The 16,717-nt window shown below is 48.9% G+C and overlaps 1 protein-coding gene across 4 annotated transcripts; it reads right to left on the bottom strand.

The window, feature by feature from the left end:
- Nucleotides 1-2,641: 2,641 nt before the first annotated feature.
- LOC113177566 (cocaine esterase-like) lies at nt 2,642-10,713 on the bottom strand. 4 transcript variants are annotated; one of them, XM_026382114.2, is made up of 12 exons: nt 10,638-10,713; nt 8,157-8,361; nt 7,023-7,176; nt 6,172-6,305; nt 5,833-6,091; nt 5,302-5,400; nt 4,890-5,030; nt 4,702-4,782; nt 4,324-4,471; nt 3,799-3,936; nt 3,260-3,332; nt 2,642-2,828 (listed from the first exon to the last, which is right to left on the bottom strand). In XM_026382114.2, exons 1-12 carry the CDS (start codon nt 10,711-10,713, stop codon nt 2,642-2,644), a joined length of 1,695 nt encoding a protein of 564 aa, XP_026237899.2. The 4 variants fall into 4 exon arrangements, with proteins under 4 accessions (XP_026237899.2, XP_026237902.2, XP_026237900.2 ...); XM_026382117.2 differs by having other exon boundaries at nt 4,324-4,465; XM_026382115.2 differs by having other exon boundaries at nt 3,847-3,936; nt 4,324-4,465.
- Nucleotides 10,714-16,717: the final 6,004 nt, after the last annotated feature.

The raw sequence follows: 16,717 nt of genomic DNA, 5'->3' as shown, positions 1-16,717 counted from the left end.
TGACACCCAACTCAAACTAAAATAAACAGGGATGGATATGTAGATCAGTTTTAGAGTGCCCATGGGTTAAGTCTCCACTAATAAGGGGGGAAAAAGAAGAAGGAAGAGGAGGAGGAGGAGGACAAATGGAAGTCACTCAGATGTGCATCAACTGGTAACTGGATTAAGAGTGGCAGATGTGTACATGCAAGGCTACTCCCCCAAAAGAGAAGAAATTGCAAGTTCAAAGCCAGCCTCAGCAATTTAGTGAGACGCTAAGCAACTCAGTGAGACCTGTCTCTAATAAAATACAAAATAGGACTAGGGATGTGGATCAGTGGTCAAGTGCCCCTGAGTTCAATCCCCATTACCTGCCCCCCAGCAAAAAAAAAAAGCTCTTCAAAAGAGCTACTGAAACTACTGAAGGTCTGAAAAACACTCTGAGGACCCACTCTGGAAAGCATCCTGTGCATGCTCAGAACTGAAAATCATACAGGGGCATGTTTGCAGCAGGAGCACAAGGGATGTTTGCAGCACAGAGATGAAGGATTATGCACCAGTCCCTGTACACTAAAAGGAACTAAAAGGTCTTTTCACCTCTGCAGAGATCCAGTCTGCCCCCTAGTGTCCAGGATGGGAAACACGGCAATCTTCATCTTTAGCCCTAAAGGCCTTGGTGCCCTGTGGTGGGGCTTAAATGCACTGGGTGAAAGGGGAGAGTTTCTCTGTTGGGAAAACTGGTGCCCCATGGAGGCAAGTTGGTGAGAGGGAGGTTATAGGGGGAGTCCCAAGGTCCATGGAGTGAGGGACTCAGCCTTTCCATGACTGAGAAAAAATGCTTTGGAGGAACAAAAGGGCATGTTGAGCTTCATTTGGCACTTTTGATTACTGAGATAAAAGATGAGAGGGTTTCTATTGGAGGGGCCAAAAAAGTTTAGGGACATCAATGAGGTGAGAGGGAAAGTCAATCATGTGGATGCCATAGTGAGTGGGGGATGGTTAGGAGGCTGCAGAGGAATTCTGAAAGATTTTGGATGGAGAGCCAGGGACAAGAATCTTTACTGCTATGTGTCTGGACCTCCTGACATGTCAAGGCCTCTTCCAGGACACCCCAGAAAGAAACATCTTCACAGCTGTGTTGTGATTGTGTCAGTGTGGGGCTCACAGTGTCTGCAGAGCCACAGAGAATAAGAGGCAATTTCAGGAGACAGGACCCTGAGGACCCCACCTGGCTCTCCAGGATGCACCCAGCTGGCCCAGGCTCCAGAAGCCAATGGAAAAGCCCAGTCCTGCTTCTCATAAGGATGGGGCCAGTCACCTCCTTGGGATAGAAATAGATGAGTATGCATGTAAATTTAAATGTTAATGAAGGATGACATTTAGTCTCCAGGTGGGCTCAGGGATACGGAACTTTGGTTTTGTTTGTAGCCTGGGTGGGTTAGATGTGGGAACTCTAAGTGTTTGGCCTGAAAGTTTTTGTGCTGCAAATTCTTACATTGAAAGCCAGTCTCCATGGGCTGGGGATAGAGCTCAGGTGGTAGAGTGCTTGCCTGGCACTCTCTAAACTCTAGTGCATTAAGTTCTAATGCACTGAGTTCAATCCCCAACACACACACACACACACACACACACACACACTCGCACACACACACACACACAAACAAACACAACCACATACAAAATACATCACTAATAAAATCAGTCTGCTACCTGGGCTTTGATTGAAAAAGAAAGAAAGCCAGTCTGAAAGTGATGAATCATTGGGAAGGGACTGTGTTTAGGAACTGTAAAATAAGCCCAAAAGTACTTGTTTGCCCCTCTGCCAAGTGAGGACATAGTGGGAAGGTGCCATCTAGAAACCAAAGCAAGACCTCCCCACACAACAAATCGGCTAACATCTTGATTCTGGGCTTGTCACCTCCAACACAGAAGACAGCACATTTGCATTGTTTATAAGCTACCGAGTTTATTGTGTTTATTTGTTGATATTTTGGTGGTAGCACTGTGATCAAACCCGGGACTTTGTGCATGCTTCTCAAGTACTCTACCACTGGGCTACTCTCCTGGAACTAGTTATTTTATTTTGAGCTCAGGTCTCCCCAAGTGGCCAGCCTGTGCAGAGTATGTAGTTCTTCTCCCTAAGCCTCCTGAGTGGCTTGGATTATGGGCATGTGCCACCGTGCCTCACTACATTATTACTGTTGTTGTTGTAGTTGCTGTTGTTGTTGTTGTTACAGGAGCCTGATGGAGTGAAACACTGGGGCGTCTGGTGTACAGGTTTTCTACAGAGGTCCCATCAGTATGAGAACATGGGTACTTGCTGAGAGGTGGGCAAGGGATTTGGAAAAGTACCAGCTCTGCTTCCTCAAACTTCTCTGTCAGCATGGGAGGGTGTGGCAACTAGGAGGATGGGATAGGAGGGGTTGTAGGGAAGGAGAGGGGAGGAAGGGAGGGAGGGACTCAGGCACAGTGGGGTGAGGAGGAAGGTGGGCTTACATTGGGAATTACTGAGTGTGTCTAACAGGAGAGGACCCATGGCGGAGTGGATGGAGGAATAGCTATGTGAATGAGTGGGTGAACCCTGGTTCTTGGGTGGGCATGTGTGGGCACCACAGGAAGACCCCATCATACCTAGCACACCCCTCTCTTCCTGACAAGGAACTTAGAGATCTGTGTGCTTGTCCTCAGCCCCCTTTAGCTCCTGGATCTTCTGAGGCAGGGTCTTGGTCCAGAACTGCAGCCTGTGTGCCTTCAGGGCCTGGCCCACAGCAGGCTGGATGTCCAGCTGCAGGTACTGCTGGTCCTGGTCGAACAGTGGCCATTGGGGTAGGTCCTCTCCATTGGGGTTCCTGTGCACATGCCCTCCCAGCATGGCAGGGCGAGGGTCAGTCTGAGCTCTGTTGAACTCAGACCTGACCTTAAACCCCAATTATGGACAGGGCAGTCAGCCATGCAGACAGAGGTGTTGAGAATGGGGAGAGGTGTCCTGATGTAGGAAAGTAATGACCTCTCACTAGTGTCACTAGCCTGCCCTGTGTTGCCCTTCCCTGTGAGAGGCTGGCTCCCATAGCCTAGCACTATGGCTCACCCTTTGTACCACTGTGAGAAGAGACCAGTGACCTGTACCCACAAAGCACCCTCTTTTAGTGTGAGTTTTCCCATTGGAGAGGGGGCTAGGATGTGATGAAGGACACACATTTACTAATGGGGTCACCTCAGATAAGGGGAGCTTTGGAGGGTCTGTGCCCTCTGGGAGCCTGAGGGGTGCAGGTGTCCTCACCCATTTCGAGCAAAGTTGGCCCAGTACTTCATCATCCTCTTGTTCAACAGCTCCTCCTCTTCAGTGAGCTCCACTGTGGGAGGAGGAAGGCAAGGTTCCAGATCCTGGCCAACCCATCCAGCTGTTCACTCCTGTGCCACATCACCACCCTAGTCCCAGGCTTATGTCCCTTCCCTCTCCCAACAGTCTTGGGGGCCAGGCCCTCTGCTTGCCCAACCTGCCTTTACTACTCCCAGCCCAACACTGGGCTCTCCTTGGCCTAGAAGTTTACTTGTTTTGGACACTGTGAAATCATTTAAGAAATGATTTGGCTTTTACCCAACCCCATCTTCTCCTATACTAGACACCAAAGTTGGGTGGTAACAGGTGGAAGGAGCATAGCTTGGACTGGGAAAGGTCTAATCCTTAATGATCTGTTGTTGTAAGATGGTAGACACTGGATCTCACGTTCTCTCTACGCTACAGATTCTCATTGTACAATGAGAGTAATTGCCACCCTGTAACCAGGAGAATGCTCCTGTGGAACAAGGAGAACTCACCTCTCATGCCACTAAAGTAGGACCCAAAGACAAAGATGAACTCATCACCATGGTCAGCCTTCACATGTGGCGGCCTCATGTCCTTAAACATGCTGGGCCGATGCTGGAACTCATAGAAGTAGACAGGAGCATGGGAACCTGGAGGGTGGACAGGATGTGTCACTCTTGGTGTCAAGATTGCCAGGTCCAACACTGACTTGAGTCTTCACAGTGGCTTGGAAGCCCAGAATGGATCAGGGGCAGTTGAAAGGCTCTTTGTTAAGTCATATCTTGGACTTCCTGGAAGTGTGGTCACAGGCAAGTCCTTGACTGCTACTACCTTTGTTCCCTCTTCTGTAAAATTAGCGTGATGTCTATCTCTTACTCTAGCCATAAGGATTTACTGAGATGAGGGCTGTTAGGTAGGTGCCTGAGACCAGGGTCTGGATAAAGACATGTGTCAGGACCTGACACCAGACCTCACCTGGGACCCACAGCTCTGAGCTGTCTCCTAGGAAGCCAGGATTCAGGTTCAGATACACTCACTCTGATCATGTGCTACTTGGAGTGCAGGCATCACAAACATGAAGTCCGCCATCATCTCCTGGAACTGGAGTCGCAGGGTGTGGGGGTCCTCGTTGTCTCCCATGTACTCCTCCATCAATAGGTCAGCACATTCGGCAGGCAACTTCATCTAGTCCAGGGGATCAGGGAGTATCATGTTAAGCAATCTCTGGGGCAGGGAGGCAGGATTTAGAGGGCAGGGATTGGTGTTTGGGATGTGTCAGGGAATAGGGTAATGCTGTCAAGCTTTGTAGTGGTTCCACCCACAAATCACATAGATCAATTTTGGTTCATGGTCATTGCTGAAAAGGAAGAGAGACTGGCTGCACTCTGCCTGGCCCAGAACCCCAGGAGTCTCACCCTCTGTGCTGTTATTCTCTGCAGAACAGCTTGCAATGTCTCTCTGTCTATGTCTTTCTGGATTTCAGGTGGGCTCAAGATCTGTGTGGTGAAGTGAAGTTTATAGTTGGGGTGGGATGAACAGGACCTACAAAGTCTAAAGCCGCTCACACTTGACACTATTGTGGCAGTTTGGAGAGGGGACTCACCATTGGAATGCCCCAGCCATACTCATCATTGGTGACACCAATGATGCTAGGAACAGGTTGAAAATCAGCAGAGGCCAGAAGCTCCTGGGGATGCCTGGGTAGGAAGGCCCCATCCACCACAGCAGGAATGATCTTGAAGGGCTAAGGGGGCATTCAAAGTCCATGATTACGGGAAGGAAAGTCTCTTTTTTAATAACACATGAGTTACCTCCAACCCATCCTAACTCAACCCATGATACATTCAGAGATTCTACACCTGGTTCAGCATATTTTTATCTCAATTCCCATCCAGGACTATGAGGATACAAGAAGACCAAGCCCTGGAAATGAGATCATAGTTCTACAGTAGAAAGCACTGTATTTTCCTTCCACCATAACCCCTGTCTCCTCACTGACGTCCATTCAGCCCTACCTTGGTAATAGCCAGCATTTCCTGTTCACTCTTGCCCCGCAGGCAGCTCACCAGGGCCTCTGACTCTACTTGCCCACAGGCAGACAGGTTGGCCACCATCTGTAAAGGCACCAAAAAGAGGCTGAATCATCTGACAGACAGGGAAGGGGTTGCAGCCTAAGGTCTCAGCTGTGTGCAGGTTACCCATAATTCTCAAAGGGAGCCATGTGTGTATTGCAGCAAGTATGAAATCCTTCCACCTTCCCTGAAGCTCAGGTGTCAGCCAGAGGAGCCATCACACCTGCTTTACATGGGTCTTCTGAGGATGAGGCCCCCAGGGTGCAGCTTTGTAGATCAAAATGGAGCAAAATCAACTACTTGAGGCAGAGGTGTGTGATTCTGACCTTTGAGCTCCTCAGAATCCCTGTTGTGGTGGCAAGTTCCAGAGACACCTGCATGGTCTTTGTTCCCATGGAACAGACAGAGTGGCAGAGGCTCTGAAGTTAAAGGGTGAGTCTGCAGATTTGGCGGTGGGCAGTAAAGGATACTCACTGTGGAGACATCTTTAGATGAGCTGGTGATGAGGTCAGGCAGCAGGGCCACCCCACTCTCCATGATGGCACCATGGAAGAGTCCTTGGGACATTGGAGACAACACAAGTGAGGACACACTAGTGCCACCTGCAGACCCGCCAAAAATGGTGACTCGATCAGGGTTGCCTCCAAAGTGGGCGATATTCTGCTGGACCCAGCGTAGGGCAGCCACTTGGTCCAGGTAGCCCCAGTTGCCAGTGGCATGCTGGTCTCCAGTGCTGAGAAATGGAAAGGATGATGATCAATGGTTGGTTCTCTGTCTACTCAGCCCCATGGACCCTCCCTGTCCCAGGCTCACCTGAAGAAGCCCAGAACTCCCAGGCGGTACTGGATAGTGACCACCAGTACATTTTCAATGGCTGACAGAATAGAACCATCATACATGGAAGCTGAGCCCATCACCAAGCCACCACCATGGATCCAGACCATCACCTGGGAAATCAGGAGATATACCATGTGTGGCTACCCTGCCCAACTTGATCCTGGCTGAACCCCTCATCTGAACACCACTTTGGCTTGTGTAGCTGCTCACCCAGAATGCTAGTAAAACTTTATGACCTAGGGTACTGGTGACAGAGTAAGTTCAATTTGGAAGATCAGGCCTCCCATACTTTGGAGTCTAACCAGGATTCAGAACCTGGATCTATTCCTCTCAGAACTACTCTGAAAAGAAAAGAAAATTGATGTTTCTGTGATTACCTCACTTGAACATTAATTTAAAGTGTCTTCCAATCACTGTCCCTCAAAGTAAATGATGGTCGTGGAATATAGTGATCTCAAAGTGCAGCTTTTGGGCACCTGAATGGGATCGCCTGGGTAGAAGCTGGTGAGTTGATCAGTGGGTCAGAACATTTGGCCTCTGAGAGCTTCCAGGGCTCTTTGACTCCATGCCTAGGTGAACTTCCTGTCTGAATAACAGGCCTTTTTAGAGCTGATAGTGAGAAACTTTACATGGTAGTCCACACCACAGTGGTGGCCAGCTGATGTCTTCCAGTGTCGTTGGTATTGTTATGTAGTACTGGGGTCAATCCCAGGGCTTCACAGCATTGTGCTAGCTCTCTACCATGAACCATGTCCCAAGACCACTTCTAATCGTTTTCTCAAAGAAATGTTCTCCCACCCTTCAACTGACCATGACTTAACACTCACAGGCAGGTTAGAGCCCCCACGGGCATGTGCAGGCGCGTAGATGCTGAGGTACAGGCAGTCCTCTGACATGGGGACGGGAGGCAAGTTTATACTTTGTAGTATTCGTTGTAGGTTCAGATCCTCTGTATTCATTTTATCTGTATTTTGCAGACACCTGGTGACAATGGAATACATTTACTCCAGGGGCTGAGCAGTGGTCAATTCAGACCTCAGGTCCTGACTTGATCCCAGACAACCTCACTCCCTGCCTTAACTGATGCCTTGCCTCACATGATCTTTCTTTCAAGTCATTTCCAACTGAGTTCCAGGCCACAGGCTCTGGGGAAGCAGGGATGGATTCCCCACCCCCAGGGAGGCCTCAAGATTGTGGAGCACTTGATTCCACCTCCTTCTGAAGCTGGGCAATCCTGACTCTAGGGCCCTGTCTGGGAAACCCTGGCTGCCCCTGTTGACATTCACCACTTATCCCTGTCCCCATTCAGGCCTGGAACAGCATAGGTGTCCCCACACAGGTGGTGCCTGAGTGGATGGAGGTTATTTCTCACAGAAGGGAAATGGGGCATCCCACAGCCCAACTTGAGGCTCTCAGAAAACCTCACCCCTCCACTGTGTCTCGAGCTGTAAGCACATGCTCCTTTCCCTTGGCCCTGTGGGTGGGGTCCCCAAGGAGCCACCACTGTTGCCCTCCTCAGGGATCTGCAGCATCGACTGCTGGAGTCAAGGTCTTTTATAGGTTCAGAGAGCCAAGCCGACCCTCTTCCAGACACATCTCCCCTGGTGGGAGAGATCACCTGGAGTAAGCCATATCCAGGGACATGTGTTTCTGCTCTTGTGTTCAACACCTGGAGGTAATGCCTGTTGGGTTCCAAGCCCTGAGCCAGGGGCCTGGCAAAGTTACTCTTGCATTGGAAGAATGAGTGTGGAATTGCCCCAATGCAGAGGGATATATTTGTTCATTTAGGGCCTGGGTTTCAAAGCCAGTGCATTAGTTTGCAAAAAACACATTAGCACTGGTCTACAGCCCCAGGCCTTGCAGTGCAGTTTAGATGAAGGAGCCAAAGCAGCCTGGCCCAGGGCTCGGATTACCCACCCCAACCCCAGCCCTGAGGTTTCCCAGACTCCAGGAGAACTTACATGGCTGGGTGGGAGGTCCCATCCCTCACACCACTCCAAGGTTCAGGGGGCTCAGGGGCTGCAAAGCGCAGTGGTCCTACAGGTGGCTTGGCAAAGGGAATTCCCAGGAAGGTGTGGACCCCCGCATCGGTGCCCTTCACGTGGATGAGACTGCCCCGCACCTGCCCGGTGTGGGTGATCCGGATGGGGCTGACTGAGTCCTGGCCTGTGGGCAGAGAGATGTACTTCAGGCTCAGGTTTGCCCACTCAGCTGCTGACCTGCAGCATGGGGCCTGGTTGGCCCTTTTTAGCTCAGCCTTGTAGAGGAACCCTGATCTGTCAACCTTCGCTTCAGAATCTTTCTGCTCATCCCTAGTCCCTATCGCCACCACCACTATCACTCGACTGGCTCACAGACTATTCCTTCAGACTCACCAGGCTCCTGTGTCTTGCCACGATCCTTCAGCCCTAGCAACTGCCAGCAGAATGTCTTTTGGGCTGATGGGGCAGGAGTGTCCATTGCACTCACTGTGCCAGGTCATGTCATGCACTAGGAGGACTGTGGGAATGGAACTAAAGTTTCCCATTCTTAAGGATCTCATGCTTGAGAAGACAAGACATGACATAAAGAAGAATCATTCATGTAAAGAGAAACAGACATTAGGAAGGGAGCTATGAATTCAGACCATACAAAATTGTCCTGCCTGGGGTTGGGTATCAAGGCAAGGAGGCAACCAAAAGTCAAGCTAGATATATCTGGCTTGTCCAAGTCATGATATTTGGGTAAAGGTTGATGTTGGGTATGTTGCATTTAACTCTTGTCTCTTCTGCAGAATGGGTCCACACTTGGGTGCTGTGCAGCCCTCAGGATGCCCCAGTCTTCTCTGTGCTTCAGGGTGCAGAGAGTTGGCAGTCAGGTCCACAGTTCTCCTGCTATTGTTGTCATCTCCCCAGCTCCCACATCACTGGGTCCTTCCCTCCCCCAGGTTCAAGTACTCACTCTATAATGTGGTAGATCTGAGCTGTTTCCATAAGAAAAAATTTAAAACTCCAAACCTCCTCCTCTCTCTCACCAGATCCCCTAGGATCTGCATGTTTGATGCTACCTGGTACAGGTCAGGCCAGGGCAGCAGCCACTCACAGGACCAGAGAAGGAAATTGGCCAGCATCCCTCCAAGTCCAAAGACACACTCCTGTCCCTACCAACATGCTGTCTCCACACAATGCCATGCCAGAGGGATCGTGGTCCATGTTACTCATGTGGTGACTGGCCACTAATGCCTGATATTACTTACTACAAAGGACAAAGCCTACTAAATATTCCTGCTCACAGTCTGATGACATAATGTCGCTGCTTCCTTGAGCACAAGGCCTGCATGAACCAGCAGGAGGAATCTCACCCATGTATGTATGTAGTGGTGGGAAGTGTCCCCGTGTCCAGATGAGGAAAAGGTCACACAAGAAAAGATGGGTTCGTGACCATTTAGGTGAGAGACAAAGATGAATAGTGTGTAAGACCTGGACCCTATTCAAGACCTAGATGGGCCTGTGGAGGAGCCAGGACTGGGTGGGAAGAAGACTGTGGGACTCAATTCTATATATCCTCTCTGGACTCAGGTCTTTTTTTTTTTTTTTTTGGTTGTGAGTTCAAGAAAAAAGACTGTTGAAAATAGAATCTTTCAGTGAAGGTAAAGAAATCTTCTTGCTGATAAAATTATGGTTCTCTCAGCCCCAGGTAAGGGAGGAAGCCTATCAGTGGTGGTCCAAGGGGGAAAGGTTAACATGGATTCCTCTGTGCAGATTAGACTGGGAAAGTTGGGTCTATGTCCAACATCCACAATAGGAGCCTTTGGTGTGGAAGGGATCCAGGGCTGCTGACACTCCCTGGGCTTGGTTATCTTATGCCAGCACCTTCTGATAAGGGCCTAGAGACTTCTAGCAGGTATATAGTACATCCCCTTTGTCCCAGAACACAATCCAAGGCATGCTAGCTTGGGTTCGCTAGTGAAAGGATATCAATAGTCATTCAGATTAGCTTTGAGAAGTGGTACCAGGGACTTCTGTATCCCTCAGGACCAATAACCTTGCCTATGGACCCTACAAAATGTGCCAGCACTTCTCTGGCCAAGGGGTCAAAACACTCAGAGCCAAATGTAACCAGCAAGCTCTTATTGCTGTTGTTATTATCCAAGGATGAGTAGTAGCTACAGCCACAGCCACACACAGGAGGGAAAGGTCCCTATCCCTGTTCCTTTGCCAGGAGGCTTCTGACTTGCCCATACTGTGCTCCTCAGAATCCCCTCACACTAGCTCACTCCTCCATGGGGGTGTCCTCAGGCAGCTCTGACCCTCTCTGGCTCGCCCTCCTGCCCCTCATCCCCTTCATCTGTCTCCTCGACCAACTCCCCCGCCCTGGTGCCTTCCCTCCAGGCTCAGGCTCTGTCTCTGGGCACTTTGGCAGATCCAACCTGGTCTCTACCACCCTACCCATGGCAGCCTCACCCTGGCCCTGGATGAGGAGCATCAGGAGCCCATATGCCACGATGATGAGCCAGGCAGGAAGACGATGCAGGGACATGGTCGGCTCCCAGGGCTGCTATGTATTCCTGGGCTTCACCTGGAAATGCAGAGAAGCATTCTGCCGGGTGGAATTTGAACCTGACAGTGAGGAGTCTGGGAAATGGGTGGTGCCCTGCAAGGTGTGTGCTGCAGGAGAGTCACTCTGAACTCTGAGGTCATGGAGCCAGTGTGCTGTGGGCAGGGCCTACCCCTCTTCTTCCTTTGGCCACCTCCGAAGGTACTGCACAGCCTCTGCAGCCCCTCTGAGATCCCAGGACCCTTCTCCTCACACCTGGAGTCACTAACTCCCTGTCCTTGCAGTCACAGGCCCATGAGGGTGTTGGGGAGGAGAGGAGGGAGCAGAGAGCTGGATGTAACTGGAGGAACATGGGGGGCTTCTCTGAGGGGGCAGAATGAAGATTTCCAGAGATGGAGAAATACAGGTGACCTTGGTGGAGTGAGGGGAACTGCTTGCACACTGGCAGGGAGGTGTGACTGTGACCTTCATAGCTGACTGGGTGCCCTTCAATAGTTCCTAATCTCTTATAGACCATGTTCTGAGAACCTCTGAGGGCCTCTCCCTTCTCAGTCTGACCCTTCTTTGTGAAGGCATTTCTGTAGATACCCCATCAACACAAAACCAAGGTCCAGTTTACAGTCACTTATCCACTGGAAAGATGTGAAATGAGTGCCTGCGGGTCCAGGGAACTCCCAGGGATTAGGTGCCTCTGGGAGATTCTGAATCATCCTGAGCCCTGCAGGGGTGAATGGAAGCCAGTGTGGGTGAGGATAACCTGCTCAATCTGACTTCCCTGATGAAGGGGTGTGGGGCTCAACTTCAGGCAGCCTAGAGGTTCCCCTGCAAACCATCCTTGGCAGGCCTACCCCCACCCCATCGTAGGCTCTCACAGCTCAGTGTTGTGTCCTTCTCAGCCACATTGGGGAGTAATCAGCTTTATCCACAAGTGAGTAGCCATCATGCTGAGAGCACTGCTTCTCCTTGACCTCCAATCAGCAAGGCTGCTGTGGATTCAGTTCTCCTTCCAGTGTACTCTGCTCCAAGACATTGCCCAGCTCCAGCCTGGGCAGATGTTTCTCTGCTCTGATTCTCCTCACCTGGTTCTCAGCTGGGCTCTGGGCTCCTCCCAGCTCAGTCCTATTATAAGCTCCTTTGTGTCAACTGGACAACAAGTGCTTCTTCCTAATCTGGAGTCTGCTAGGGTGGAGGTCCCCATGGGCTCTGCCCTTTATGGCACCATCTTGGCTTTGACAATGACCAAGATAATAGTAATAATGAGAAATGATGAAGAGTTTCAGGAGCGTATCTGTGTATGTATTTGTATATATTTTAATATATATATATATATATATATATATATATATAGAGAGAGAGAGAGAGAGAGAGAGAGAGAGAGAGAGAGAGAGAGAATGGAAGATGGAGGCAGAGTCTAAAAGTCAAAACAAACATCTGCAATGAGAACCCCCAACACATCTTTTAAATACAGTTTAATCTAAGACCATCAGACCAAGTGTTGAAGAGGATACGGAGCAACTGATACCCTCATAAATGGCTTCCCTATGAACGAATGTGGGGCTCAAATTCAGGCAGCCTAGAGGTTCCCCTCTAGGGGATGCAAAGTGACAGAGTCTTTGGAGAAGAGTTTGGTATTTCCCGTAAAGGTTCCGTACACACTTGCCATGTGACTCAGCAATTCTCCTCTCAGGTCTTTCCTCAACAGAAATGACAGCATGGGTCCATATAAACAATTTCTGACAATGTTCCTAAGAGTTTCAGAATTGGAAACTGAAAATGTGTAGAATTGGTCAAAAAAATGGAAATCACTCAGACGTATATCAATTGGTCAGTGGATAAAGTGTGGTGTGTGCCTACAAGGAATGCCACTCACCAGGAAAAGGAATCTGAGATCTGCTTGCATCTCAAAAATAGTATGTGAACTGACAGAGCCATTCCTAAAAGTGTCCATTTGCATCATATTTGGGGCAAGGCAAACTAGAGGAACCCAAGCAATTAGGTGACTGCCTTAGAGCAGGATTCAGGGCAAGGAAAGGGCATGAAGAAGTTTAGGAGGTGAAAGAAACTGGTAAAACTTGTGGTGGTGGTGTTTGCTTATCTTACATGTTACCTCAGAGTGAGTAAATTGTATACACAAGAGATTAATTTAATTGTATATAAGTTATTCCACACTGGGCTGTGAATGGATGTAGCTCAGTGGTATAGTGCTTGCCTAGCAGGCCAAGGTGGTAGGTGTGGTCCCTAACACTGTACACACTCATGCACACACACACACACACACACACATTCACACACACACACTTAGACTCAACAATAAGGCTATTTAAAATCTATTAAAAATCTACAAAATATTGTGGGAGCCCCTTTGGGTAATACAGTGTGCTTCTGCAGAACTGAAACATAGAGGCATGCTCACAGGAGCTCAGTAAATGCTATAAGGATGCACCCATCAGTCTTCACCAAAAGGAAAGTCTTTCCTGTACTGGGCCCCCTCAGGCTTACTGTTAACCTTGTCTGTGCCCTGGTGGCCCAAATGGCAAAATGGAATTTTCTTCTTTTGCCCCAAATTCATGAAGGTCTTTGGGCTTAAATGTAGTGAATGGAAACAAGGAGGTCATCTCCCCTGGGAAAAGTGGTGCCCCAGGAGGGCATGTCAGTCAGAGGTTGGGGAGTGGGGGACTCCCAAGGTCTTTGGGATGAGAAATCCAGCTTCTGAATGTCTGAGAGAAAAAGATTTGAGGGAACCCAGAGGCACATTAAGCATTATTTGCTACCTATGTTCAATGAGAAAAGATGAGAGGGTTTTTATAGGAAGAGCCAGAGAAGTTTAGAGACAGCAATGAGGGGAGAAGGAAAATCAATGATGTGGATGCCATAGTGAGTGGGGGATGGTCAGGAGGCTGCAGGGGGAATTCTGCAAGGCAGAAGGACACCTTACTGGAGGGAGAGGTTCTCAGGGAACCAGGGACAAGAATCTCTTCTCTGGACCTCCTGAGCCTCCAAGGCCTCTTCCAGGGCACACCACACTGAAACATCTTCTCAGATGTGGTATAATCTTATTAGTGTGAGGCTCACAGTGTCTGCAGATTCACAGGGAATAAGAGCCAACTTCAGGAGACAGGATCCTGAGGACCCCACCTGGCTCTCCTGGACAAACTCATTAAACACAGGCTGTAGGGTCAATGGAAAAAACCCAGTCCTGCTTCTCACAAGTGTGGGGCCAGTCACCTCTCTGGGATGGAAATAAATGGGTGGGTGGGTTGTTTTAAAGAAGCAGAGACATTTTCTAGTAGTTTTCAGTGTTGGTTGCTGAGATCTTGGGTGGAAGGCACTAGGGTCTGAGAACTTGGGTCCACCTAATTCACACATTGAAATCTAATCTCCAATATAATGGTATTAAGAGTTAGCTCCTAGCTGGGTGTGGTGACACATGCCTGTAATGCCAGTGGCTCTGTAGGCTGAGACAGAAGGATAGAGGATGGGGAATTCAAAGCCAGCCTCAGCAATGTTGAGGTGCTAAGCAACTCAGTGAGACTCTGTCTCTAAAAAATAAAATAAAATAAAATAAAATACAAAATAGGACTGGGGATGTTGCTCAGTGGTTGAGCGCCCCTGAGTTCAAACCCAGCTACCAAAAGAAAAAGAGTTAGGGTCCTTAAGGGATGAATAGGAAACCACTGGTTATTGTGATGAGTTCTTCTTCATCAAATGTTTAAGTTTGAGCATTAGAGAAGTGCCAAGGTAAGCATATAAAGGAGGTTTTATTTAAAAAGTAGTTAAAAAAAAGTGGTAATAAAAAGACTTCTCCTGGGAGAAAGAAGGAGGCCATAGCTGCTGGTATCCTGGTATTTCTGAATTTAGGGTTAGGGTTAGGGTTTGGTTTCGGGTTAGAGTTTAGGGTGAGGGTGAGGGTTGAGGGTTAGGGTTAGTGTTAGGATTAGGGTTTAGGGTTTAGGGTTAGGGTTTGGGTTAGGGTTAGGGGTTAGGGTTAGGGTAGGGCTAGGGCTAGGGTTAGGGTTAGAGTTAGGGTTAGGGTTACCTTTCTCCCTTAGTGACCTCTCCCCAATGGAAAGGAGGCTAGGGTCCTTTACCTCCAGTCCCTCAGGGTACAGTAAGGAATTTCAATACCTAACCCAATCATAGGATCTAACTGTCCATGATCCTATTCAACTGTCTCCTACCTAAGGAAGGCACGAGAGATTGGGAGCAGGGTAGGGAATAGCAGTTTTACCTAGCTCCTTCCAGACCTAAGTCAGGACTTACATTAAAAGGTAAGTGGAAGAATTCTTCACGCTCAGTAAGAGACTGATCTAAGGCCCTAGGCAGGAAAAAAAAAAGTAAAAGTGTCTTTTACCTGAACTCATACAATACTAAACCAAAAAGTAAATTGTGTGATACTTTACTAATTACCAGCTGGTCATATTGTCTAGGACTCTTTGTTGTTTTTTTTTCTTAAATTCCATATTTTTTGAGACCATGATTTTGATCCTACACACCCAGGTTAATGTTTTTCTGATCAGTCCTATTTTTATTCAACTTTTAAAACATCTGTAACATTGCACTGAAAATTTGCCCTCAAAAAGCTACAGGGCCTTTGCTATTGTGTTATGTGTACACACTTGTGTTATGTGTTGTATGTCTATATGTGATTACGTTTGGGAGGTCAGTCCATTGGTATGGTTTAGTTGGTCACTTAGCTACCTCAGTCGCAGGGGGTAGAGATGCGGAGTCAACACATAGACATTTTGGGAGCTGGTGAGAGCGCTGGCAGGTGACAACCTCAGCCAACCTCCAGGCAAGCTCGTTTAATGTGGAAGTGATTGCAATTGATATAGAATGCATCCTCCAGTCATACATAAGCAAGCAGGTTATACAACATTTAAAAACCAACCATCTTTATGATTAATGTAGCCACACTATGAGGAAGCTCTAAATATTGTACGTGGTGGAAGGAAGACTGGAAGGATCATTGTCCCTATGAAAAGGGGGCCTTATGAGTTGGGGGTTTCATGCCCTGAAGCATCTGACTCTCTTCCTGGCCTGGTAGCTTGGCAACACTGACCTCAAACACTGAGGATGTGGTTTCACTGATGGCGCGCTAGAGCAGAACCACTCTGGGAAGCATCCTGTGCATGCTCAGAACTGAAAACCATACAGGGGCATGTTTGCAGCAGGAGCACAAGGGATGTTTGCAGCACAGAGTGGAAGGATTATGCACCAGTCCCTGTACACTAAAAGGAACTAGAAGATCTTTTCACCTCTGCAGAGATCCAGTTAGCCCAGGCTTACCGCTATCCTCGTCTGCCCCCCTAGTGTCCAGGATGGGAAATACGGCAATCTTCATCTTTAGCCCTAAAGGCCTTGGTGCCCTGTGGTTGAGCTTAAAAGCACTGGGTGAAAGAGGGAACTTTCTTGTGAAGTGGCAGGGCCAGAGGGAGGCTAGTTGGTGAGAGGGAGGGTAGAGGGGTAGTATCAAGGTCCGTGGAGTGAGGTTCACAGCCTTTCCATGACAGAGAGAAAATGCTTTGAAGGAACAAAAGGGCATATTGAGCTTCATTTGGCACTGGTTTCTATTGGAGGGTCCAGAAAAGTTTAGGGACAACAATGAGGTGAGAGGGAAAGCCAACACATGGATGCCATAGTGAGTGGGGGATGGTCAGGAGGCTGCAGAGGGAATTCTGAAAGATTCTGGTTGGAGAGGTCCTCAGGGAGCCAGGGACAAGAATCCCTTCTGCTATGTGTCTGGGCCTCCTGGCATGTCAAGGCCTCTTCCAGGAAACATCCCACAGAGAAACATCTTCACAGCTGTGTTGTGATTGTGTCAGTGTGGGGCTCTCAGTGTCTGCAGAGCCACAGAGAATAAGAGGCAACTTCAGGAGACAGGACCCTGAGGACCCCACCTGGCTCTCCAGGATGCACCCAGCTGGCCCAGGCTCCAGAAGCCAATGGAAAAGCTCAGTCCTGCTTCTCATAAGTATGGCGCCTGTCA

Source organism: Urocitellus parryii, chromosome 15, assembly GCF_045843805.1.
Source record: "Urocitellus parryii isolate mUroPar1 chromosome 15, mUroPar1.hap1, whole genome shotgun sequence".
Classification (NCBI taxonomy): Eukaryota; Metazoa; Chordata; class Mammalia; order Rodentia; family Sciuridae; genus Urocitellus; species Urocitellus parryii.
Note: the sequence above shows the minus strand (reverse complement) of the source record. Positions and strands in the feature narration are given on the sequence as shown.

Bases quoted from the DNA above. Each gene is read 5' to 3' on its own strand.
- LOC113177566 (XM_026382114.2), bottom strand. From the start codon at position 10,713: ATGTCCCTGCATCGTCTTCCTGCCTGGCTCATCATCGTGGCATATGGG. The intron at 6,092-6,171 runs GTGAGCCTGGGA...TCCATTTCTCAG, and splicing joins GGAGTTCTGGGCTTCTTCAG to CACTGGAGACCAGCATGCCA. The intron at 3,937-4,323 runs GTGAGTGTATCT...TCCACCCTCCAG, and splicing joins CCAAGTAGCACATGATCAGA to GTTCCCATGCTCCTGTCTAC.